A 27527-nucleotide genomic window follows, 5' to 3' on the forward strand; every position below is an offset into this window, starting at 1 on the left:
AAACACAAGAGACTTAAAGATATCTTCACATGTTTCCTTAAAAGAGTCTTAATGGCTATATAGATATTGTCCTGGCCAGGTAAAGTGAGAAGGTTCCCAAACAAAATATACTGTAGAAACAAAGGTTTTTGTGCAGCAGAAGGAAGTTTCACGGCTAAGAAGTGTAACTATGGCTAGAAGACTAGTCATTGTGAAAGTGATTTGCCTGTCCTGCCACTGTGAGCTGTGAAAATAAGAGCAAGTTACTAAAGCATTTAGTGCTTGTCCCATAGGATTGTTGTGAGGATTAATGTTTCTAATGCACATGAAGGGTTTAGAATACTGCTGGCACATCTTTGGTGCTTAATAAACGTTTTCTTATTGTTACCACTGTCAAATCATCATCACCATTATTTCAAACAAATGTGCTGTTCCTGGGGGTTTCTCTTTTACTTGTGAGAGGAGAGCCCATTTCGTTTATCATCATACCACAAATATCGTGATTCGGATATGGCCCAGGTGCCAAGGAGTAAGTTTAAAGATCACATACATTCGGTTGCTGATAAGGTCATGGTAGATGCCATAGGCTTAGCTGAGGAAATTCCTTTCTCCAAAAAACCACATGCTGTTTTTACATAATCATATACTCTCACCCAGAATTACCAATTCTACTTGGTGTCATAAAAGATTTCTACTGGCTCTATCTGTCATTCAGCCCAGTCCCCACCATGGAGTCCATAAACCAGAATCCAACTTCATTCTTTCAGAATATTATTCCAAAGCACGAACCAATCTCAAAAACACAACTCCACACCACAGAGACAGCTAGATCCCAACTTTAGAATTATTTCCTGTGTATTCTTAAAGACTTTGGCTCAAGAGATGAGACCAATGCTCCCTTAGGTTTTAGTAAGAGTTAGAGAATTGTTTCTATTCCTGCCAATCCTTTATCTCTTCAATTACCAACCATGAGGACATTATCATTTTGAGCCAGAAAAATCCATCCCCAAACCACTATCTTTGTGGATTCTTTTATTTCTAGCTTTGCCAAGGACCCCAACCTTGCTTCTTCTGTACAAATAGGGCTCTTTCTATTAAAATTTGCCAGTCACTGCCTAGGTGGTTAGAACGCAGATATAAAGGCCATGATCCTTAGTAAGTGTCCCTGGGTGAAACTCAAGTGATTAAAATGAACACATACAACATTGTAGGAACCAGCACAAGGCCGGCACAAAATAGATGCTCAACGTGAGCATGTTCAGATGAATTTTGTCCCTTACACTGAGCCATAAGACACTAATTATATTTGATTGGCTTGACGTTTAAAACACAGCAAGTATATGTGATTCAATCTAATGAGGGTCCTGATGGGATTAATCATTGGGTATTGTTGTAGTATGAGGAAATAGCTACATGGACTAAAGATTTGGCTTTTAAAAATTCAACTTTTTTCCTTGTTAGGAAAGCAATATATCAGAGAAGAATCTTAAAGAATAAGTTCATTTGCACAATTTCTCCACTTTAACTGCCACTCCTCATGTGCAATCCATCATCACCTCTCCCTCGGAGTACTGCAAGAGCTTCTTAACTGGCTTCTCTGCTTTCATTCTTCTTGCACTTGGGCATGAACTTGGGTGAGCATACATGTACACATGTACAATGGACATGAGTTTGAGCAAGCTCCAGGTGACATCAAAGGACAAGGAAGCCTGGTGTGCTGCAGTCCACGGGGTCACAAAGAGGTGGACATGACTGAGCAACTGAACAGCATAAAAGAAAAACTGAACACATAGGAGACTTCCCTGGTGCTCTAGCAGTTAGGGATTTGCCTGCCAATGCCGCGGACACAGATTCAATCCTTTGTCCAGGAGGATCCCACATGCCATGGAATAACTAAGCCACAGCTACACCACAACTACTGAGCCCACACTCTAGGACCAACAAGACAGCCGCCAAAGCCTGTGTGCCTAGAGTCCATACTGCACAGCAAGAGAAGCCACTTCAACAAAGAGCATCCCTTGTTCACTGCAACTAGAGAAAGCCCGTGCTAGGCAATGAAGACCAAGCACAGTGAAAAATAAAATGAATAAATAACTAAAAATAAACAAACGGGGCCTACGTAAAAGCTTTCCACAGCAAAGGAAACCACCAATAGAACAAAAAAGACAACTTAATGAATGGAAGGAAATATTGGTAAATGATATGAGCAAAAAGGGATCCAAACAACATAAACGGCTCATACAACTCAACCTCCAAAAAACAAACAACCCAGTTAAAATATGGGCAGAAGAAATGAATAGACATTTTTCCAAAGAAGACATGCAGGCGGCCAACAGATATATGAAAAGATGCTCAACATCGTTAGTCATCAGGGAAATGCAAATGAAAACCACAATGAGGATTAAAGAAAAGGAAAAAAGAAAGAAAAGACAAAACCTCAAATTGTAAATAGAAATAAGAACAAAGTAACATATACACAAAAGAAACGAAAACAGAACCAAAAACAAAACAAAACACAAGAGGACTAAAGAAACTAAAGAAACCAAAAAAGAAATCGAACAATTTTTAAAAAGCTAAAAATAAATAAATAAATAAAACCAAAGTAGAGTGCCAACTGAAGAATAAGGCAAAGAAAACAAAACAGACAAAAATTATCAGAAATCATTAAAAGATAATTAAAATGATTGAAAGATGAAATCTTCACACTTTTGGAAATAGGGATGGGCTTCCCTGGTGGCTCAGATGGCAAAACATCTGCCCACAATGCAGGGGAGACCCAGGTTCAGTCCCTGGATTGGGAAGATCCCCTGGAGAAGGGATGGCAACCCACTCCAGTATTCTTGTCTGGAAAATCCCATGGACAGAGGACCCTGGTAGGCTACAGTCCATGGGGTTGTAAAGACTTGGACACCACTGAGCAACTTCACGTTCTTGAAAATATTATACTAAGTGAAAAAAAACAAGCAGAGAAAGACAGCTACCATATGACATCACTCCTTTCTGGATACAAACGTGAAATGTTAAAAACAAACATACAGTCCAGTGGCTCCTCGAGTGGGAGTGCTGGGAGGATGGTAGAATGGGTAAAGAAGGTCAACTGCATGGCGACTGATGAAAAATAAAAATTTGGTGGTGAGCATGCTGTACTGCTTCAGAAGTTGAATTATAATTTCCCACACCTGAAATTTATATAATGTTGTAAACCAATGTAACCTTAATAGGGTGTTACAAACATTTTAAAGTCAAAAATGCTTTTTTCAGAAATTTAAAACCCTAAGGGAGAAATAGCAGCTGTCAAAAAAACAATTTGCTGTATGACTGAGGGAATTCAAACAAGGGTTCCATGACAGTCTGAAAGGGTGGGATGGGGAGGGAGACGCAAAGGATATGGTCGTACCTGTGGCTGACTCTTGTTGATGTATGACAGAAAGCCACAAAATTCTGTAAAGCAATTATCCTTCAGTTCAAATTTTTTAAAAAAGAATTTTTAAGTAATATGAGAAAAGAAGAATAAAAGGAAAATTTCCAATCTTAACAACAACAAAGAAAGAACATTTCCCAATTCCAGGAGGCGTTCATGGCCTCCTAGAGGTTTTGCAAGCTTCTGCTCATGTGTTGAATTAAAACAACTCTTCCTTTCAATGGGGGAGAGCTAATGGCCTGACCCAGCATGATGCCAGTGCAGACAGCAAAGAAGGAGCCAGCCCCTCCTCCCAGGGGTCAGGCCACACCATCCCCTGGGCTGTGATTGGCTCCAGCTCTCAACTAAGGGACACTTAATGACGAATAAGAACTCTGCTAAAAGATCAGCCAGCAGAGAGAAGAGAGAAAGGTAGACCAACATTCTGGAGCGCGGGGAAAGGCAGTACAGTCTTCATCAGGACAAAAAAGACACAGGACAGAGAAGTGAGAGGCTGGGAAGGAGCTCACCATCAGGTTTGCCAAGAGTCAAGTAGGCTAAACAGTTTTCTGTGTAGGCTTCTTACTTCACAGGAGAGGGAAAAGGTCATTCTGTAGTTCAATCAGGTGAGAATTAGAAATTCCAGGTGTCAAGCCAGAAATTCTAAAAGTACAAAGACAATGGAGTTTGAAGAAAAGCCTGAGGGCAATGGCAGCCTCGTAGATGAGAACCAGCTGGACCTAGGTGCGAAGCATCAGGCAAACGGGAAACCAGGAGCAAGTGGGAAAGCCAAGCTCTCTGCAAGGCAGGAGGCAAATGCAAAGTGCGACTTGCCCAGAAAAAGCCTCAACACGTACACCTGGCAGGAGATCCAGAGACACAATCAGAAGACTGATCAGTGGCTGGTGATCAATCGCAAGGTCTACGATGTTACTGGCTGGGCGGACAGGCATCCCGGTGGGCAGAAGGTCCTCAACTACTACGCTGGGGAAGACGCCACGGTAAGGTGCTCAAAGCGTGCCCTCTCTCTCTCTCTGTTCCAGCTGCTGGGTGGCTGGGACCTTGGCTGTCTTTCCAAAACCATTTCAACTATGTGTTCAAGCTCCATGATCACTCATCTCCTCCCAAACCAATTTTCTAGGATTCCTATCCAGCAAAAACTTGAAAGCTAATTAAGCCTCAAGGTCTAGCTATTATTTGCACTGGGTTTGGGGTGGGCTCAGATGCTGACAGTAGATACTATGTGTATTGCAGGTTTTGGTTTTTGTTCTTGGCATTATGTTTTTTGTTTTATTTGTTTGGTTTTGAAATGTAGTTATTGTCTTATAAGAAGAAAATTATAAATATGTGAGCAAAATCTGGAAAAAACGTCTTCATCCAAGTAGAAATTTCTCAGACTCCTACAACTGGAGTGCGTGAAGTAGACAGCAGTCCATCTGGTGAGCATCAGAATGTTGAGCAATGTTTAAAGCATACAGTGACACAGGCTTTCAGACTTTGTAGAGCTCTTTTTAGTCGTGCAGTTCATTCAGTGGGATACAGGTGATACAGCCCACTTTTATGGAAGAAATAACTGAAATCAGAGTGGTTAAGTGACTGACTCAAGTTCACCAAGCCAGCAGATCTCAAATTCAAAACACTTTTCTTTCTTAACTTCAATCTTAACCACTTTCCCTCACTGGTTTTCCTCATAACTCTCCTCCACCAAAATAGCTGAAAAAAATAGACTTTCAATGGATACCTAACATACCATGCATCATGCATGTTAAGTAGCTTTCAGTTCAGTTCAGTTCAGCCGCTCAGTCATGTCTGACTCTTTGCGACCCCATGAATTGCAGCATGCCAGGCCTCCTTGTCCATCACCAACTCCCGGAGTTCACTCAAACTCGTGTCCATCGAGTCGGTGATGCCATCCAGCCATCTCATCCTCTGTCGTCCCCTTCTCCTCCTGACCCCAATCCCTCCCAGCATCAGTCTTTTCCAATGAGTCAACTCTTCGCATGAGGTGGCCAAAGTATTGGAGTTTTAGCTTTAGCATCAGTCCTTCCAAAGAACACCCAGGACTGATCTCCTCTAGAATGGACTGGTTGGATCTCCTTGCAGTCCAAGGGACTCTCAAGAGTCTTCTCCAACACCACAGTTCAAAAGTATCAATTCTTCGGCCCTCAGCTTTCTTCACAGTCCAACTCTCACATCCATACAGCCACATTCAACTCTTTGCGACACTATGGACCACATCCTGCCTGGCACCTCTGTCCTTGGGATTCTCCAGCCATGAATGCTGAAGTGCGTTGCCATGCTCTTTTCCAGGGGATCTTCCTGACCCAGGGATCGAACCTGTATCTCTTACCTCTCCAGCAATGGCAGGAGTGTTCTTTACCATCAGCACCACTTGGGAAGCCCTAAGATACCATAGACACATTCAAAGGCATGGCCTCACTTAAACCTCACCATAAGGAAAGTGAATGGTATTTCCATATTAAAGATGAAAAAAACTGATGCTAACACAAGAAAATAATGTATCTCACAGTCCACCAGTAACAGCGACAAATTTTAAAATCAGATAGGTTTTTTACCATAAAGCCCTTTATAGCTGATCTTAAAAATAAAATTTCCATTTAATATTGAAGAAGGAGTTTTCTCAATCCTTAAATATATTTAGGAATCCCTTCTAAAATATTCTATAAGAAAGTAGATTTTAGCCCAATTAGGAACTTTTTATCCATATTATACACACAAAGAAATGGAGAATAAAAGGTGTTAAATAAACTAATTCAAGATCAGAAAATTAGCATATTATCAAGTAGAAATTTAAACAGATTATTTTTATGTTACCCTTATTGTTTTCATGTTAGTATATAATTTTTCCAACTGGTTTCAAAGCTTAGGACTAAAAATATTGATTCATGAAGCTCTGCTCTGTGAGTGTTACCTGACTGATAAAAACAGAATACACAAGCATACGGCAAGTTTGCAAAGTAAGAAAGATTTTGGTTTTTGACACTAGCAACATCTTCTTTCCCCAATTCTCATTTTCTCCAAATTTCTCAACTTCTCTGTCTAATCAGGGTCTTCTACCATCTTCTTGTCTTGATTCTGTAGTCAGAGGAATGCCTTTATGAACAGACCCATCCACATCTCCACCACTCCAATCTGATCTGATATTTTTAAAGCAAAGCTCAACCTTTTCCTGGGAAAGTGTGCATGAGCTTGTAGTCCATGATGGGAGTTTTACATCTGTCAGGAAGACCCTAGGAAGCCAGAGAGCTGAGGATAGAAGCCAAGTGACAGGCATTTGTGTAAGAATTGAGAGAAAAATTAATAAAAATAAAGGGGAAAAATACTTGTTGATGAATAACAGAAAACCACAAAATTCTGTAAAGCAATTCTACTTCAATTAAAAAAAAATGAAGTGGCAAAAAAAAAAAAAAACAGGGAAAAAATACCACAGATCTCATCTCCACAACACAAAGAAAATATGGATGATGCTTTTCTAACACAAGTCACAGAATCAGCTCAGAGGATGTGTTAGAAATATATGTACCTTCAACCACCTTGAATATAACTGGTAGATGTAGCTTGCAGAAAGCAGGTCAATTGATGAATTTGCAATTTGCTGGTGAGTTTTTATCTCCCAGAAGTTAGAGAAAGACCACGATTCTGCATCCAATTCTAGTCAACAAGGAAGAATTGGTTAATAAAATAGAAACAATCAGAACCTGTGGGAAAATACCCATGACACCTCAGGATTAGTGTCTTAAGGATGAACACCCTGAGCATGGTCAGTCATGTACCCTAGACTTTTAGAAGGCAGATCCAGAATGTTCAGAGGAAAGTCCCCAGTGGATGATGGCCAGAGAAGATGGAAGGGTGCCAGGAGAATTCTGACAACTGAGGTATTCCATGGCCACTCAGAGTCCATGGAGCCTGAGGTGCGGTATACTGGTTAGATAAGCCTGGGAAAGTCCCTGAAATGCTCTGGAACTCAGCTTCATCATCTGCATAATGGGAACGACCTTACCCATCTAATTAGTAAACGAGACTAAAGCTTGTAAAGTGTTTAGCATAATGCCAGACACCCTTTTCATTAAATCATAGCTATTGTTATTCGTATCACACCTCCATAGACTCAGAGTATGCTTAACATTTCCTGTTTACCACCTGCTTAGAAATCCTGATTGTTTGCTGCCAGCTCTTTGGGAACAGAGGAGTATGTGGTGGGGAAATGGCGAGACTAGGGAAGGAGGGAAGAACATGTAGTCAGAGAACCTGAGGTGAGATGCTGTCTCTCTACAGCCTAAAAAGTGTTTGCAGGTGGTGCCCTGAAAGGCAAATGTGCACCAAATATGATCTCTGTGCACAAGCCCTGGACCATAGCTGCACCTGCCCAGAGGGGGGCATCTTTCCTTATTTGCATAGAAACTCTTCTCCAAGCGTCCATCCTTCTCATGAAAAGTACATAATGATACCAAGGTAGCTTGTTCCATAGGGTCACTCATTCGTTCATTCATTCATTCATGTGGTCAGTCATTCTAAAACTTTTTTAGGTGTCCACTCTAATGATTAAGAGTACAAATTTGAAAATGAAACAGCTGTGGTTTGCATCTGGGCTCCACCACTTACTAGGAATGTCCTGAGGGGCTTGCTGAGGCACTTGGAGCCTCAGCTCCTTTTATCTAGAAAGTGGGATAATGATAACTCTATCTTAGTATGGTTGTCAAAGTCAGCAGAGATAAAATAAAGGTTTTCTTATACCTGGCACAGACTAAATATTCAAAAAATGGTGTTTAGTATTACTTAGATAAGTAATTATTGAGTTAAGTTGTCATTTCATCCAAGGAATTTTACTAAGAAAAATGTCTATTATACAAAACACAGGCACATCAATTCCTGTTATTGCACATACTATTTATCTGATTTTTTCAAATTATATGGTTTAAAACTAATGCACAATGCTAATAACTAAAGTCAAGGCTTAGACCTTCTCACCTAGAAAAGCTTACCTATGAAAAGCCAGAAACAACCTATATGTCCAACAAGAGGAATTAATCACATAGATTACAGCATGTCCGTATGAAGCATCCTGCATGCTAAGTTGGGCTAAGTTACTTCAGTCATCTCTGACCCTATCGACTGTAGCCCACTAGGCTCCTCTGTCCTTGGGGATCCTCCAGGCAAGAATACTGGAGTGGGTTGTCCTGCTCTCCTCCAGGGGAATCTTCCCTACCCAGGGATTGAACCAGCATCTCTTATGTCTCCTGCATTGGCAGGTGGGTTCTTTACAACTAGCACCACCTGGGAAGTCCCAAGTTTCATATAAGTAAGTCAACAATATTTCCAGCCTCCACAAAAGAAGTAAACACAATCTTGTGAGGTGTGCACAAGAGCGACATGTTCAGAACAAAGAAGTCAGGGTTATAATCCAATGTGCATACTCAGCCACCTCCTTGTGTCTGAACATTAGGGTCTGAGAGGGACACTGAGAAACTCAAACTCTTCATCAGAGTAAAAATCCAATATGACAGGAAAAAGATGACACAAGCCTAGAGGAAATATAGCAAAATTTGTTTCAATTTCTTGGAAGACTGCAAGGTGGACGAGGATAGAGCTGTGTGCAGGTCCAAAAGACTCGTGTGGAATCAGCAGAGGCAAGGCTGGGGTGGGGCAAGAGAGGAGGTGTACAGAGGTGGCATACAGATAGGATTCTCTTTGCGAGTAAGCACCAGCAGAATAGGTCTCCCGGCTTGGCGACATCCTTTGCTCAGCTCAATCCTGGTCGATATGATGGCTTGAGGATGAGAAGAGGGGAAGGAGGAAGAGAGGATGAAGGGTGTGTGAGGTAAAGAAAGAGACAAGAGAAGGAGGAGGGGGAGAAAGGGTCTTGAGTTCTGAGTGAAGGACTCTGGATTTTACCATCGCTGTAGGTCTTCCTCTCCTCCCACTGCAGGAAATGACACTTCTCTAGCCCAGCATCCCTCCCTACACCCAATCCTACAAGGAAACCAACCAGGATTCTAGCTGCTGGTAAAATGAAAGTGGTCATCAGTCATAACTGCATCTTTTGTGGGCTGTCAACATTTTTTTACTTTAAAATTAAATTTTAATTTGATTTTCATTTGAATGATGGTTCAAGTTGTAAACAAGGTACAAGAGTAAAGAGACAAGTGCAGTTAAAGGGCTAATGGGTGGCAAAGGCCACGAAGAGGGACTTTTTTTCAAATGTCAGCCTGGTGGTTAAGTAAAGGCTGAAGATCAAGAAGACTTAGTCAAGGCAGAATGGATACAGGCATCTGTATGGCTGAGTCCCTTTGCTGTCCGCCTGGAGCTATCACAACATTGTTATTGGGCTATGGCCCCATATACATTTTTTTTTAAAGAATCAAAATGAAGGAAGGAGTCCAGGGAACATGCTGAAGTCCTGAAAAAGGCACTGACAACAGAAATGAGGAAGAGGGGTGGATAACCAGGAGACATAATTTATAATAGGGGATAAGTGGCTGGGTAAGTAAGCTGCGGTAAGGAGTCTAAACTGTCTGATGGATGCCTTATGTAGGTAGGTGGGTGGCAGTTGCCATTATGAGATAATGAAGCCAGAAAGATGAACAGGTTTGGTGGGGGCATTGAAGATAGAGAGAGAGTCTGGCCTGGAGCTTAGTTAAGTACATCACAGGAAAAAAATCTCAAATAATGGAAGTTCTCAAATAATAGAGTGAGTTATGGCAAAAATAAATAGATAAATAAATACCCCTCTGTTTATCCGTGTGGGTGGAGGGGAATCTTGGTGACGCATGCAAACATTCTCCACTCCAAAGTGGCTCTTTTCCCAAATGAAGGCAAAGACTATATTCTCCTGATAAATCAGCGTACTCAAAACTTGTGATCTCCCAGAAATATGAGGGACCTTGATTTAGCATTTGCCTTGAAACAGGTGAGATCTGAGAAGGAACCAGAAGAGGAACTACCCAAAGGTGTAGGAATGGGTGTCCGTGCTTGGGTATTGAATATTCTGGTGAGGTGTTTTTTGTTGTTGTTGTTTTTTTTTTTTTTTTTTTTTGGCTGTGCTGCAAGGCGTGTGGGACCTTAGTTGCCCAGCAGGGATGGAACCCACACCCTCCATTGGAAGCATGGAGTCTTAACCACCAGACTGACAGGGAAGTCCCCTGTGAGCTTTTTGAGATAAGCAAATCAAAATCTATGTTCTAGTTATATTGTTTTGTGACTATATACATATATTCACCATGGGTGGGTGTTTTTTATTTTTTTCTGAATTTTGGGAAGTTTCAACCCATTTCAGAGGAACCAAATAATAATAATATAAAAATATCATCATTTAATGGCATCTGATTCCAAAGCTTAAGCTTTATGATGCTTGGCTAAGTCTTCGGCAAGGTTTTGTAATGACAGAATAAATGAATGAAGGGATGAATGAGCCCATGGAGCAGACTGAGTAGTATCCACAGTCAGAAAGCAAATCGAAGCTCCAGAGATTAAGCAAATTTCCCAACATAAACAACACACTGCACTGCTCCCTATAGTGTATTTTGGTGTAAATTTAATAGGCACACACTGATTGATTGCAGAACAAGATTTGGCAAATGGAGTGTCTCCTGAATTTCAACCCACACATGCTCTCTAGGCCAAGTGCCCTGATGCGGGACACAGCCTGTATACAGTAGTTAAGCTGTAAGGACATGATCCTTCTCAGGCCTTCTCACTTTACATGCTTGTCTCTCCCACTAGGGATCATACTGCTTTTCCAATAAAGGACATCTTTCCAGCCCCCACTTAATAACATCAAAAAATCAGTAGGATTTCCAAAGTCATTTGTGAAAACAAAGATATCACATCTTTCCTCTGTGTTGATACTGTTTGGGAAATAATCAGTGTTAAGAGCTACAGTATAAATTTATGAATAGGTTAGGAAATAGAGATGATGGTTGAGAAGTCAATCAAAAGATAACAGATGAAAATGAGCGATGATAAAGTAGTTAAAAGGTCAGAAAATTGAGATGCTGAGAGGGGGGAAGAGAGAGCAATGCTTAAGACCCATATGCTTTGAACTCAATACTTCTCAACTTTCTCCTTTTTAGAGAAGTCATATACTGCTCTATTCATTCACCCTTTCCCTTGTTCACCAGACATCTCTTGATCACATGTCATATTCCAGGCACAGCAAAAAACATCAGGTATAATTTAATCAATAATGCATTGTCTCAGTCTTCAAAAAAGTCAAAAGCCACTAGAGAAGGCCTTTGTGAATACACAGGTTCACTACAGCATCATTTGAAAAGCTTTAGGAACAAAGTGTCATGGGAGCCCAGAAGAGATCATAAATAACTTTCCTAACTGTGTTAAGAAGCCATATTTCATCTGGATGTTCAAGACTGAGAAGGAACTTTTAAGTAGGAAAAAAGAAACAATGCAGGAAAGCAGTCAAGGCAACGGGAGCAGCATGTATTAAAAGCTTCAGAACTTTACAGGGTCCTGGAGTGTTTACCGAATAGGGAGAGTTCCACTGGACAGGATGAGGCATGAAGCGTATGGTGAGAGCTCAACCTGGAGAAGTAGGTTGGGGCCACAGACAAAGTGACACACGTGATTAAAACCTAAGGTGGGGAAACACTTTACTAACTGCCTAGCATGCACATACTGATCTTAACATCCTCCCAAACAATCTTGTGTCACCCTTCTTTCAGGAAAAGAACTATACATGTTAAAACTGGAATGGACCTTTATGGCTTCCTGGCTGTAAAGCCACATAGCCTTGAGTTCAAATCCCAGCTCTCCCACTTACTGTGGCAATGTTCTGAGATTTGGAGTCTTTATATGTATAACAAAGACGATCGAACCTCACAGAAGTAAGTTGATGATGATGAGCTGGCCCATAGAGCACCTTGTACACAGGATACACTAAAAAAATGGTGTTACTCTCTCTCCCCTTCATTTACCCCTGGACTTTCTTCAGGAGGAGCATGCTTGTCAAATAAAGTTAATTAAGAAAAAATAACTCATTTTTGAAGGTCTTTTGAGAAGGAGATTTCACAACTTATTCAGTATCCAGATTCTAATAAGGAATCCTTCAAACAATATTCTAAGACTGCCTAAGCCATATTTGTACTGCCCATTAATGCAATGAAAAGAGTTCCACACAGCAGGGCAATTCTTACTCTTCTGGAAAACTCTGTAGGTCTTCAGGCTCTGTTGTCACAGTATTGACCTGTGAATCTTGCTGAAGATCAGAAGAAACAGTGAACCCAGAGGAATATTAGCTTCAGCACACTGTCCCAGGGCTCTGGGCGACTTCTCAGAGTAAGATGCGAGTCCAGGGCCTCACCCCTGCTCTACACTCTGATCTTGATCCCTCAGAGCGTTTCTCACTCTCATCTGTTCCTTAACAGCAGGCAGAACATGATTTTCCAGTATGGGCCAGCCACCCTGAAATGTTTCAGTCACATTGCTAATCACCGAATGACTCTCATCCTGGTTAGGTAAACTAACTTTAGGGTCGTTGAATGTGACAACGAAAACACATCTTTGAAAGCAGCATTTCCCAAGGGGTCAGAGCCAGTGGACCAAGGCAGAAGGAGCAGCAGGTCCTGGACTGGTTCTCACAGACACAAATCCCTTCTGACGTCACTGACTCCAGAAAAGTGGGTCTAAAGAGTCGATATTGCCGCCTTCTGAATGGCCTCATTCGTGTTATATACATACAGACAAGCCTATGCGTATGGAAATGCTCTGTGTGTAGGTGTGTATGTAGTTCTAGATGTATCTAAAGTTGCTTTTGATTTTGAAGATGGAGGGTTCATTGTATTCACTAAAATAATTCAGAGCTCACTCCAAGTGGAGTATGGAAAGAAACTCTCTGAACTGTTATATTTTACTGAAGAGAAGAAAGGCAGGTAGCCCTTATCCGGGTGCGTCTTAGTCACTCAGTCATGTACAACTCTGTGCAACGCCATGGACTGTAGCCCACTAGACTCCTCTGTCCATGGAATTCTGCAGGCAAGAATACTGGAGTGGGTGCCATTCCCTTCTCTGGGGGGATCTTCCCAACCCAGGGATCTAACCGGGGTCTCCCACATTGCAGGCAGATTCTTTACCATCTGAGCCACTAGGGAAGCCCAGAGGCACACGTATAGGAAAGAGAGCTAATATGTTTGAGAATTTACTATAAACCACTAAGATTCTAATCAGCTCACTTAATTTTTATAATAACTTTATAAATTGAGTAGCTATTACCCTCACTCCTGTGTTAGGGAAGAGAAAACATGAGCATGGACTGGTCAAGAGACTTGTCCACAATTACACAGCAAGCATAGACTTACGTGTAGGAAGGCTGCTCGGGGATCCAGTTTCTTAATCAGCACTCTGCAACACCACCACTCCAGGGTGTTGTGTATCAATTCCACATATTCAAATTAATAAACCCTGGTTATTTTTCTTCATATTAATCATTCCTATTCTCAGCCATAATAGCAAGAAGTCCAGTATCTTACTCTTGCAGAAGCCTTCTTCCCCTCAAAGCAGTTTAAATCCCTGGGAAAAAAAAAAAGTCTATGTCTTATTTCCAAACTTAAGCAGGACATGGGAACCAACACTGCTTCTCATAGCCACTTGGAGTTACTACTGAACATGGGAATGGAGTTGGAAAAATATAGTGGGTCAGCTCTATTTTGTGCCTGTCTCCAGCCCCTACAGAGAATGCTGTGGTGCTTTTTGTTGTTGTTGTTGTTGTTGTTGTTGTTGTTGTTTTAGAAAGAGTGCTAAGGCTTCTTCAGTGATAAACTTAGCCAAGAAAGTGCCACTTTAGACAACTAAGGGTTCGAGGGCTTTGCTCCCATGCTCTCTTAGACATTTGTTATCATCATCAACTTTAACTTGTCTTTCCTTGGAAATAACTTAATGCAAGAGCCTCTGTCCCCTGGTCCTTGACCAAGAACTAAAAGGGAAACTGATAGAGGTGGTTTGCGTAGGCAGTCTTGGTTGCTGCACACTCCAAACAGTGTGGGCAACTTCCACACCAAGCCTGAGGTTTGACTCTTAAAGATTCACAGTGGCCCACAATCTCAAAGCCAACTACTTCTTCTCATGCTCAATAAAATAAACAACGATCATTCCAATGCTTGGGGATCAACTTTTCACCCAGGACTTGCCTAGTAAGCCATGCACTCAGTGGGTGGATCTCCAGTGTGAGGCTCTCATAGAAGAATTTCAAGGGTAATTCTGATCAATGAACTTGAAGTGTCAACCTAGAGTTAGAAGTAAATGCTCTATAACATAGTCTGTGCTGATTCCTAAGGTCGGTGCAGAATGAGGTAAGAAAGGGGAGATATCTGTGTGTAAGCATGTCATTTTTAAGCCTCTAACAGTTCTCTCTGATTCACAGGACGTCTTCAGAGCCATGCATCCAGACCCTGACATTGTGTGGTTGTACCTTAAACCACTGCTCATCGGAGAGCTTGCTCCAGAAGAGCCCAATCAGGAGAGAAACAAAAATGTGAGTGAGGTCTCGGGACCCAAGAGTATGTGGAGGGATGAGGAAGAGGTATATTTCAGGGCCAACTTATCATTTTCTGTGGGAAACCAGCCATTCTGCCTGGGAGGACCTACAATAACATAAATGCTGCTAAGTCACTTTCAGTCATGTCCGACTCCAGGCGACCCCATAGACGGCAGCCCACCAGGCTCCCCCGTCCCTGGGATTCTCCAGGCAAGAACACTGGAGTGGGTTGACATTTCCTTCTCCAGTGCATGAAAGTGAAAAGGGAAAGTGAAGTCACTCAGTCATGTCCGACTCTTAGCAACCCCATGGACTGCAGCCCACCAGGCTCCTCCGTGCATGGGATTTTCCAGGCAAGAGTACTGGAGTGGGTTGCCATTGTCTTCTCCAAATAGCATAAATGAGTGGATTCCAAATATTTCAAAATAATGACATCCTCCTGAGATCCTCAGAATTCTTAAACCTCTGAGAAACAAAGGAATGGGATGCTTGGCCCTGTGCCAAACGGTAATTCCATGTTTCTAACTACCTACTTCTTGCCACACAACTTACAAGTAACTTTTCTTTTTCCATGACTGCTTACAATTGTTTGAAGTTCCCTGTTAAACCCGTTTCCATGAGAGCAGAGACTATGTCAATTTTGCTCATCCCTCAGTCCTCAGTACCTACCGGTGCAGGATTGGACCTGTAGTAGGAATTCCATAAATAGCTGTTGAATCAATGATGTGACTATATCCTAATTATAGTTCTTTTTACAATTGGAGAAATTACAGTTCCAGGAGAATAAACTACCTTCTGAAAAGCAAAAACAGGAACTCCAGTTCACCTCTTCCTGGCTCCAAACCTTTAGGTATTCCCCACGAAAAGCACCACGTTTTTATTTCACCAAGACTTTGGTTGACTGAAAAACTGTCTTCAAAGGGCAGGGCCTCCATAAGACTAGAATTCACTAGAATGGTTGCACACAAAGCTTAAAGGGATTTTAGGTAATATTAAGCACTTCTTTTTTTTTTTTTTTGCACTTCATGTTTTAAAACAGCTTACAATTGTACCATTCTTTTGAAATACTTTGTACAAGGTGGTGATCCAGATATCACTGTGTGGCAGAAAGAATATGAATTATATTTCCATTTTAAGAAATGAAGAAACAAACTCACAAGGGGATAGCAGGAATCTGAGGAAAGAGGACTGGTTAAGTGCAGGCCCAAGACGAATACTTAGGCTGACACCTGAGGCCCATGTGCATCCCTCAAGGCTGTGTGTCAGGAAGCAAAGCACGGTACTGAGACGAGTGGGCCATCAGGCACACAGACTGGACACAGCCCGGTTCCTATGACAAGGTGTAGGAGCCGAGATATTGTTGTTCGGTCCGTAAGTCATGTCTGACTCTTCGCGACCCTGTGAACTGCAGCACGCCAGGCCTACATGTTCCTACACTATCTCCCAGAGTTTGCTTGAACTCATGTCCATTGAGTCCATGATGCCATTCAACAATCTCATCCTCTGTCACCCTCTGCTCTTCCTGTTCTCAACCTTTCCAGGCACCAGGGTCTTTTACAATGAGTTGGTTCTTTCCATCAGGTGGCCAATGTATTGGGGCTTCAGCTTAACCATCAGTCATTTCAATGCAAATTCAGGGTTGGTTTCCTATAGGGCTGATAGGTTTGATCTCCATGCTGTCCAAGGGACGCTCAAGAGTTTTCTCCAACACCACAGTTCAAAAGCAATGATTCTTTGATGCTTCTTTCATGTCCAACTCTCACATCCATACCTGACTACTGGAAAACCCATAGCTTTGACTATATGGACATTTGTTGGCAAAGTAACGTCTCTGCTTTTGAATATGCTATTTAGGTTTGTCACTGCTTTTCTTCCAAGGAGCAAGCATCTTTTAATTTCATGGCTGCAGTCACCAGCTTCAGTGACTTTTGGAGCCCAAGAAAATAAAGTCTGTCACTGTTTCTATTTTTCCCCATCCATTTGCCATAAAGTGATTGGACTGAATGCCATGATCTTCATTTTTTGAATGTTGAGTTTGAAGCCAGCTTTTTTACCCTCCTCTTTCACCTTCATCAACAGACTCTTTAATTCCTCTTCACTTTCTGCCATTAGAGTGGCATGATCTTATCTGAAGTTGTTGATATTTCTCCCAGCAATTTTGATTCCAGCTTCTGCTTCATCCAGCACAGCAAATTTCACATGATATACTCTGCATATAATTTAAATATGCAGGGTGATAATATACAGCCTTGACATACTCCTTTCTCATTTGGAACCAGTCCATTGTTCCAAGTCTGGTTCGAACTGTTGCTTCTTGACCTGCATACAGGTTTCTCAGGAGGCAGGAAAGAGGGTCTAGTACTCCCATTTTGTTATGAGTTTTCCACAGATTGTTGCGATCCACAAAGGGTCAGAAGAAACAATAAACCCAGAGGAATGTTAGAGTAGTCGGTGAAGCAGGTTTTCTTTTTGTTTTTGTTTTTTTAATTCTCTTACTTTTTCCATGATCCAACAGATATTGGTAATTTGATTTTTTGATTCCTCTTCCTTTTTTTAAATCCAACTTGTATATCTGGAAGTTCTCAGTTCATGCACTGTTGAAGCCTAGTTTGAAAGATTTTGAGCATTACCTTGCTGGAATGTGAAATGAGAGCAATTATGTGGTATTTTGAATGTTCTTTGGTCTTGCCTTTCTTTGGGATTGGAATGAAAACTGATTTTTCAAGTCCTGTGACCACTGCTGAGTTTTCCAAATTTGCTAGCATATCGAGTGTAGCACTATAATAGCATTATCTTTTGGGATTTCAAATAGTTCAGCTGGAATTACACCACCTCCATTAGCATTAAATCACCTCCATTAGCATTTTTCATATCAGTGCTTTCTAAGGCCTACTTGACTTCACACTCCAAAATGTTTGGCTCTAGGTGAATGACCATATCATTGTGGTTATCTGGATCATTAGAACTTTTTTTGTAGAATTCTCTTTATTCTTGCCACATCTTCTTACTATCTTCTTTTTGGTGAGGTCTTTACCATTTCTGTCCTTTATTGTGCCCATCTTTGCATGAAATGTTCCCTTGACATCTCCAATTTTGTTGAAGAGATCTCTAGTTTTTCCCATTCTATCATTTTCCTCTACTTCTTGCTTTGTTCGCATAAGAATGCTTTCTTATCTCTACTTGCTATTCTCTGGAACTCTGCATTCAGTTAGGTGTATCTTTCCTTTTCTCCTTTGCCTTTCACTTCTCTTCTTTTCTCAGATATTTGTAAAACCTCTTCAGATCCCACTTTGCCATTTTGCTTTTCTTTTCCTTGGGGATGAGTTTGATCACCACCTCCATTACAATGTTATGAGCCTCTGTCCATCGTTCTTCAGGCGCTCTATCAGATCCTATCCCTTGAATTTATTTGTCACTTCCACTGTATTACTGCAAGTTCCTACCTGAATGGCTTAGTGGTTTTCCCTACTTTCTTCAGTTTCAGTCTGAATTTGGCAATAAGGAGTTCGTGATCTGAGCCATAATCAGCTCCCGGTCTTGTTTTTGCTGATGTATAGAGCTTCTCCATCTTTGGCCACAAAGAATATAGTCAATCTGGCTTCAGTACTGACGATCTGGTGATGTCCACGTGTAGAGTCGTTTCTTGTGTTGTTGGAAGAGGGTGTTTGCTTTAACCAGTGCATTCTCTTGGTAAAAACTTGTTAGCCTTTGCCTAGTTTCATTTTGTACTCCAAGGCCAAGCTTGCCTATTACTCCAGGTATCTCTTGACTTCCTACTTTTGTGTTCCAATTCCCTATGATGAAAAGGATATCTTTTTTTGGTGTTAGTTCTAGAAGGTGTGGTAGGACTTCAGAGAACCATTCAAATTCAGCTTCTTCAGCATTAGGGGTCAGGGCATAGATTTGGATTACTGTGATACTGAATGGTTTGTCTTGGAATCGAACAGAGATCATACTCTCATTTTTGAGACTGCACCCAAGTACTACATTTTAGACTCTTTTGTTGACTATGAGAGCTACTCCATTTCTTCTAAGGGATTCTTGACCACAGTAGTAGATACAATGGTCATATGAATTAAATTCACCTATTCCCTTACATTGTAGTTCACTGATTCCTAAAATGTTGATGTTCACTCTTGCCATCTCCTGCTTGACCACGTGCAGTTTACCTTGATTCATGGACCTAACTTTCCAGGTCTCTATGCAATATTGTTGTTTACATCATCAGGCTTTACTTTCCCCACTAAACACATCCATAACTGGGTGTCATTTCTGCCTTGGCCTAGTCTCATATTCTTTCTGGTGCTATTTCTCCACAGTTTCCCAGTAGTATATTGGACCTCTACTTACCTGGGGGTGGGGGCTCATCTTTCAGTGTCATAGCTTTAGCCTTTTCATACTGTTCATGAGATTGTTGAGGCAAGAATACTGAAGTGGTTTGCCATTCCCTTCTGACCATGTTTGGTCACAACTTCCCACCATGGCCCATCCGTCTTGGGACCCTGACTTTGAAGGGCTTGAGACTGTGGGATATGAGTCTAGGCCAGTTACCAAACCTGTCTGTGGTTCAGTGTCTCTCTGTGTAAAATAGCAACAATAGAATCAACCATATAAGTGTTATTGGGAGATTACTGAAAGAGTCAAAGGCATTTAAAGTGCTTAGAACAGTGCCCGGAATGTAGAAAATGTTCAATAAACTTTAGAGACTACAATTATCATAAACTCAGCAGTCACGCAAGTACCTTGCAAGCCTCTAAGTTTAGAGAGTCATTTAGGGCAGGACGCACTAGGGTAAAAAGAGGAAATGATGCAGAGCTTTGTTGTTTTCCCTAAATATTTTCTCTAAGGAAAACATAATCCCATTCATGGTTGAGAGCTATAATTGTTCATTATTTAAAACAGTGTTGATCCCTGAGGGTAAAGAGCTGATGTGAATTTTCCTTGTGCATCTGTGATTACGCGGAGATATGTATATAGACAATTAGTGTTTGAGCACAAAACTGAATGTCAGGAAGTACAGGCTAAAGTCCAGCTTCCATCACTTGCTGAGGATTTCACATTAATCACTCTTCTGGGCTTTAGTGATCCCCAACAGTACAGTGACTGTGATGGTAAAATCAGCCAAGCTTGGAAACACCCTGTTGCTGTTGTTCAGTTGCTAGGTTGTGTCTGTCTCTTTGTGACCTCATGGACTGCAGCACGCCAGGCTCCCCTGTCCTTCACCATCTCCCAGAGCTTGTTCAAACTCTCATATCCACTGAGTCTGTGATGCCATCCAGCCATCTCCTTTTCTGTTGTCCCCTTTCCCTCATACCTTCAATCTTTACCAGCATTAGGGTCTTTTCCAATGAGTCAGCTCTTCCTATTATGTGGTCAAAGGATTGGAACCTCAGCTTCAACATCAGCCCTTCCAATGGATATTCCAGACTGATTTCCATTAGGATTGACTGGTTTGATCTTCTTGCAGTCCAAAGGACTCTAAAGAGTCTTCTCCAACACAACAGTTCAAGCATCAATTCTTCGGTGCTCAGACTTCTTTATAGTCCAATTCTCACATCCATACATTACTACTAGAAAAATCATAGCTTTAACTAGACAGTCACTTGTTGGCAAAGTAACGTCTCTGCTTTTTAAAATGTTGTCTAGTTTTGTCTTTTCTTCCAAGGAGCAAGCAAGGTTCAGTTTCATGGCTGCAGTCATAGTCTGCAGTGATCTGGGAGCCCAAGAAAATAAAGTCTGTCACTGTTTTTATTGTTTACCCCATCTATTTGTCATGAAATCATGGGACCAGTTGCCGTGATCTTCATTTTTAAATCTTGAATTTTAAACCAGCTTTTTCACTCTCCTCTTTTGCCTTCATCAAGAGGCTCTTTAGGTCCTCTTCACTTTCTGCCATAAGGGTGCTGTCATCTGCATATATGAGGTTATTGATATTTCTCCTGGCAATCTTGATTCCAGCTTCTGCTTCATCCAGCCCAATACTTCTCATTATATACTCTGCATAGAAGTTAAATAAGCAGGGTGACAGCATACAGCCTTGATGTACTCCTTTCCCAATTTGGAACCACTCAGTTGTTCCATGTCCAATTCTGTTACTTCTTGACCTACATACAGGTTGCTCAGTAGGCAGGTAAGGCAGTCTGGTATTCCCAGTGACTGAAGAATTTTCCACAGTTTGCTGTGATCCACATGGTCAAAGCCTTTAGCATAGTGAGTGAAGCAGAAGTAGATGTCTTTTGGAATTCCCTTGCTTTCTCTATGATCCAACAGATATTAGCAATTTGATTGCTGGATTCTCTGCCTCTTCTAGATTCAGCTGGAACATCTGGAAGTTCTTGGTTCACGTATTGTTGAAGCCTAGATTGGAGAATTTTAAGAATTCTTTTGTTAGCGTGTGAAGTGACTGCAATTGTGCAGAAGGTTGAACATCCTTTGGCATTGCCTTTCTTTGGGATTGGGATGAAAATTGATTTCTCAGGTCCTGTGGCCACTGCTGAGTTTCCCATGTTTGCTGGCATATTGAATGCAGCACTTTAACAGCATCATCTTTTAGGATTTGAAATAGCTCAGCTGGAATTCTATCACCTCTGCTACCTTTGTTGGTAGTGATGCTTCCTAAAGCCTACTTGACTTCACACTCCAGCATGTCTGGCTCTAGGTGAGTGATCGCAAAACCATCATGGTTATCTGGTTCGTTAAGATCTTTTTTGTATAGTTCTTCTCTGTATTCTTGCCACCTCTTCTGGATATCTTCTGCTTCTGTTAGGTCCATATGGTTTCTGTCATTTACTGTGCCCATCTTTGTATGAAATTTTCCCTAATTTTCTCAAAGAGATCTCCAGTCTTTCCCATTCTATTGTTTTTCTCTATTTCTTTGCATTGATCAGTGAGGAAGGCTTTCTTGTCTCTCCTTGCTATTCTTTGGAATTCTGCATTCAGATAGGTATATCTTTCTTTTTCTCCTTTGCCTTTCACTTCTCTTCTTTTCTCAGATATTTGTAAGGGCTCCTCAAACACTGCTTTGCCATTTTGCAGTGATTGTCCTTGGGGATGATTTTGATCACCACCTCCAGTACAATTTATGAACCTAGGTCCATAGTTCTTCAGGCACTCTGTCTATCAGATGTTATCCCTTGAATCTATTTCTCACTTCCACTGTATAACTGCAACTGATTTACTTTAGGTCATACATGAATGGCCTAGTGGTTTCCCCTACTTTCTTCAATTTCAGTCTGAATTTGGCAATAAGGAGTTCATGATCTGAGCCATAATCAGCTCCTGGTCTTGTTTTTGCTGACTGTATAGAGCTTCTCTATCTTTGGCTGCAAAGAATATAATCAATCTGATTTTGGTATTGGCTCTCTGGTGATGTCCATGTGTAGAGTCATCTATCATGTTGTTGGAAGAGGGTGTTTGTTATGACCGGTCTGTTCTCTTGGGAAAACTCTGTTAGCCTCTGCTGAGCTTCATTTCGTACTCCAAGGCCAAGCTTGCCTGTTACTCCAGGTACATTTTGACTTCCCTTGCATTGTAATCCCCTATGATGAAAGAAAGCTAAGCGCTGAAGAATTGATGCCTTTGAACTGTGATGTTGGAGAAGACTTTTGAGAGCCCCTTGGACTGCAAGGAGATACAACCAGTCCATCCTAAAGGAGATCAGTCCTGAATATTCATTTAAAGGACTGATGCTGAAGCTGAAACTGCAATACTTTGGCTTCCTGATGTGAAGAACTGACTCATTTAGAAAGACCCTGATGCTGGGATAGATTGAATGCAGGAGAAGGGGATGACAGAGGATGAGATGATTGGATGGCATCACCACCTAAATGGGCATAAGTTTGAGTAAGCTCCAGGAGTTGATGATGGACAGGGAAGCCTAGCGTGCAGCAGTCCATTTGGTCACAAAGTGTCAGACACGACTGAGCGACTGAACTGAACTGATGATGAAAAGAACATCTTTCTTTGGTGTTAGTTCTAGAAGGTCTTGTAAATCTTCAGAGAACCATCCAACTTCAGCTTCTTCAGCATTAGTGATCAGAGCACAGACTTGGATTACTCTGCTAGTGAATGGTTTCCCTTGGAAATGAACAGAGATCATCTTTCATTTTTGATTTTGCACCTAAGTACTATATTTTGAACCCTTTTGTTGACTAGCACACTTGTGTGGTCTATTAAAGTTATCTGTGGCCACCAGCATTCTGATGTTCATGGGGTCTTTAGAGATGAGCCCATCCAGACCCTTCCCAGGTATTGGATCATTTAAAAGTTGTATCAGTGAATTTTGAAATGAATTTTCTTGCTTCTAGGATTGTTCATAGCTTTTTTTTTAATTAACATTTCAAATTTTAGTCTTTTCTTTTACATCTGAACAATCAAGTTTTCATTCTTACACCCTGGTCACTTTCTCAACAGTCTGAGTTTCAAACCCACTATAGTTATTAAGCTAAGGAGATATTTCTTCCCAGGCCTTCCTCTGACTCTCGAGTATGTGCAAGTTCATAAATCCATGCTAGCACTTGACGTACATATGTAAGCACAGTACATGTACACAGAGTAAGGACTCCTTCAGCCAATAGACACACCACAAATACCACAGGACACCCTGTCTCGTTCCTGCAGAGCTTCTGAGCATCTCACAAGAAATTCATCCTTTGAGCTAATCTAAGTGAATGCTATCTTTCATAAAGGAGTCTTTTGCACACACTAAACAGATGATAACATAGAAAGTAACACAGATCCATATAGATAGCAAAGTTCCCCAAAGTATAATCAGAGATCAAACAACACATTGATTTAAAAAGGCAATTATTATAAATAGCTACACACTTCTACATACAAAACAGACAAACAACAAGGACCTACTGTTTGGCAGGGATCTCTATTCAATATCTCGTAATGGTCTACAACGGGATAGAATCTGAAGAAACAATATGTGTGTGTGTGTGTATACCTGAAACCAATACAACATTGTTAATCAACTATACTTCAATAAACCTTTTGGTTTGGAAAAGTAGAAAATTAATTTAAGGGGTTTTCCCTGGCAGCTCAGTTGTTAAGACTTCTCCTTTCAATACAGGGGGTGCAGTTTTGATCCCTCATCAGGGAATCCAGATCTCACATGCTTCACAGCCCCAAAAAAAAACAAAAACGTAAAATAAAAGCAATATTGCCACAAATTCAATAAAGACCTCAAAAGAAATTATCTGCATCAAATTTGTTTAATTAATCAGTTTTAAAAAGAATTGTTAAAGTTATGTATCTGTTCACTGAACCTCCTCCATCCCCCCAAAAAGAAGTAAGTCATAAGTCCCATTACAATGTGAGGACAGTTTACAAATCACTACTCATTTGTCTCTTCTCCAGAAAAAAAAATATATATATATATTATCATAACTTGTTTTAAGCATTTTGCTTTCTGTTAATTTTTTAAGGTTTCGTTTTCTTGTTTAAATTATGCCTAATTAAATTTATTAAATAAATAAACGTCTATTCATAAAATTAAGGTATCATACACTGATAAAACAGATGAATAATATATGCTCATCTGTGCTCCCTCTCCACTGAAGGAACTAATTCTTTTCTTGCATGCTTATTTCACAGTCCCGGTTGGTGGAAGATTTCCAAGAACTGCGGAGGACATTAGAGACCTTGAATATGTTCAATGCCAACCTGGGGTTCTTCTTCCTTCACCTCGCCCAGATCTTGATTTTGGAGGCCCTGGCTTGGGTAATAGTGTGGCATTTTGGCAGTGACTGGCTTATCACAATATTCATTTCTTTTCTTCTCATGGTTGCTCAGGTAAGTAGGTATCTTAAGCCCAGGCAGTGGCTCTATGGGAAGCCTCAGAATTTTTCTTCTCTCTTTACACTGGTATCAGTGGCTGCCTGGCACTTCCTGTCAAGCTAAGTTATCAAAACCCACAGGGCCCCAGTTCTCTTATCTGTAACGTGGGGTAACAACTTTTTATGGAAATATTCTGAGGAGAACTAAGCAAGTTACTCTGTAGAGTACTTAGCACAGAGACTGGCATGTGGTAAATATCCTTGACAGTTGCTGCTCTTTGCCCGACGTTATCCACACAATGTCAGTAACTGCAGTTCCGTTCTAGGCCACGTAACCTTCACCTTTGTCTTTCGTTCATTAACCAACCAACATTTTTCATGGTTGTTCAATGATTTTGTTAAGATTATAGGCACACACATGAGCTTATTTTGTTCTCTTTTTAATCGTTCAGTTGTTTCCAACCTTTTTGACCCCATGGACTATACTGGCTCCTCTGTCCATGGATTTCCTCAGGCAAGAATACTGGAGTAGGTTGCCATTCCCTTTACCAGGGAATCTTCCTGACCCAGGGATCAAATCCGAGTCTCCCACATTGCAGGCAGATTCTTTACTGTCTTAGCCACCATGGAGAAAGTTGACTCATTGGAAAAGACTCTGATGCTGGGAGGGATTGGGGGCAGGAGGAGAAGGGGACGACCGAGGATGAGATGGCTGGATGGCATCACGGACTCGATGGACGTGAGTCTGAGTGAACTCCGGGAGTTGGTGATGGACAGGAGGCTGCGATTCATGGGGTGGCCAAGAGTTGGACACGACTGAGCGACTGAACTGAACTGAAGGATCATGTATTCTACCAGAAATGGCAATCAGCAACTGGCATGTAGCAGGGCAATTGATAAATCCTTTGAATGAAGCACAGATCTCTGAAGATGGCATTCTATGACCACAACACTGTATTGTGGACACAAAGGGAAACACATCTGACCCTGCACTTGGGAAATGGTCTTCCAGGGGAGGAGCTGGTCATTGAAATATCTAGATATGATATAAGGAAGAAGGAAAAGAAGCAAGCATGTGCTGTTGGAGCAGAAAGAGGTATCTAATTCTAATTGAGGCAACTGGGGATGATTTCATGGAGAATTAACATCAGTGTTAATTACAAAATTTTATCTGCTCATTTTTTTCTTGAAAAGTCAACTTGCTTTATTCTTTGAAAAACAACTTTTGGAATCAAGAAAGGAAACAAATATTTGACTGCTTAGCATTATTAGGAATTTTACATGTATTCAGCTGCAAAACAGCTGAATGAGCAAGGTATATTATAATCCCTGCTTCTCAAACAAAGAACTGAGTTCAGAGGTGCTGACTAGCTTGCCAAGTTGTATAACTTGTAAAGTGGTGAAGGACAGTTTAGAGCCCTAGTCAACCTGACTCCAAAGGCATCCTCCTTCCATTCCACACTGGAGATTGTGACAGTTGAGAGAAGGGTATTGTCAGCTAACAGAACCACCTGTGCAAAGGCACAGAATTGGGAAAGAACACAGCAAGTGTGACAGATACACACAGAGATCTCTCAATATTTCCAGGGGTTCCCAAGTCTACCAGAGGGCTCACTTACTACTTTCTTCTTAACTTTTCAACTTCTCTGACAGTAACCCTGTCTCTTCTAGGCTCAGGGTTTATTTCTGCAACATGACATGGGACACCTTTCCATATTTAAGAAGTCCAAGTGGAACCGCCTGATGCAAAAACTTGTGATGGGTCATCTCAAGGTACAGAATGTTCCAGGAGTATGATGGGATTCTGAAAGTCATTTCACTAAGCAGTGGTTTCTACATACACTTATCAGCAAAAAATGTTACTACACACCCCACAAGTAAATGTAAATATACTAACAATGTAGTGACTATACACACACACACACACACACACACACACACACACACATACACACACACACACACAAACATTATAACATATATGCTAAAATTAGAATTTTAAATGTTTAGGAGAAATGGTTAATTTTATTTCAGAAGTTCTGTGTTTTCTTAGCCAACAAACTATTTGGCCCAATCCCTGGTACACCATTAAAGAACCACTTCTCAGGACATATACTCTATAAAGTCATGAGTAGAGATATTCTTTGAAGGGGTCTGGACATGTACTTCTAGGAGGCTAGGGGAATCCAGCAAACCATTTAATCCTGGGAAGACAATGTACAAATAAAAGAAATGATGCAGAATAGATAAAAGTTTAACAAAAGAGAGAAACCACGGAAAGTTAGATGGCTCGGTTTAAGAGTTGAGGGTTGCAAAACCCAGACTACTGGAAAAAGCAGGGGCAGTTGGTCTTATCCCCCTCAGATATGCTCCAGAAGGACAGGAACACTATCCTATGCACCCCTGAAATGCAGTGCCTAACAGAGTGCCTAACACACAGTAGGCCTTCAATAACCATTTGTTAAATGCATGAACGAATGGATGGATGGATGGAATGATGGATGGATAGATGGACAGATGCTAGATAACAGTACATGGATTGATGAAAGTAGGTTTTAGCCCAGGCTCTGATAATGCTCACTGTGCAACCCTGAACAAGTGAGATTCTATCTCTGGCTCTCAGTGTTCTCATCTCTAAAACTAGGACTTCAACTGGATATCAGCTTTTCTATGATGTTCTAGGATTTGGTGAGAAACCAAATGACAGAATGACCTCTGTTCGTTTCCAAGGCAAACCATTTAGAATCACAGTAATCCAAGCCGAGCTAACTCTGCTAGCCTTTGCCCTGCTTCATTTTGTACTCCTTTTCAGTATTCTTGCCTTGATAACCCCATGAACAGGATGAAGTGGCAAAAAGATATG

The 27527-nt window shown here is 41.1% G+C and overlaps 1 protein-coding gene across 1 annotated transcript in view; it reads left to right on the forward strand.

The window, feature by feature from the left end:
- The first annotated feature begins 4059 nt into the window (after positions 1 to 4059).
- LOC138092282 (fatty acid desaturase 2-like protein FADS2B) overlaps positions 4060 to 27527 on the forward strand; it is a 39245-nt gene continuing 15777 nt past the window's right edge. Inside the window, exons 1-4 of the mRNA XM_068988081.1 lie at positions 4060 to 4380; positions 14769 to 14879; positions 24483 to 24680; positions 26336 to 26437. Coding sequence (XP_068844182.1) covers positions 4060 to 4380; positions 14769 to 14879; positions 24483 to 24680; positions 26336 to 26437 — 732 coding nt within the window. The remainder of the gene's footprint in view (positions 4381 to 14768; positions 14880 to 24482; positions 24681 to 26335; positions 26438 to 27527) is intronic.

Source organism: Capricornis sumatraensis, chromosome 16 (assembly GCF_032405125.1).
Source record: "Capricornis sumatraensis isolate serow.1 chromosome 16, serow.2, whole genome shotgun sequence".
NCBI classification, from domain to species: domain Eukaryota; kingdom Metazoa; phylum Chordata; class Mammalia; order Artiodactyla; family Bovidae; genus Capricornis; species Capricornis sumatraensis.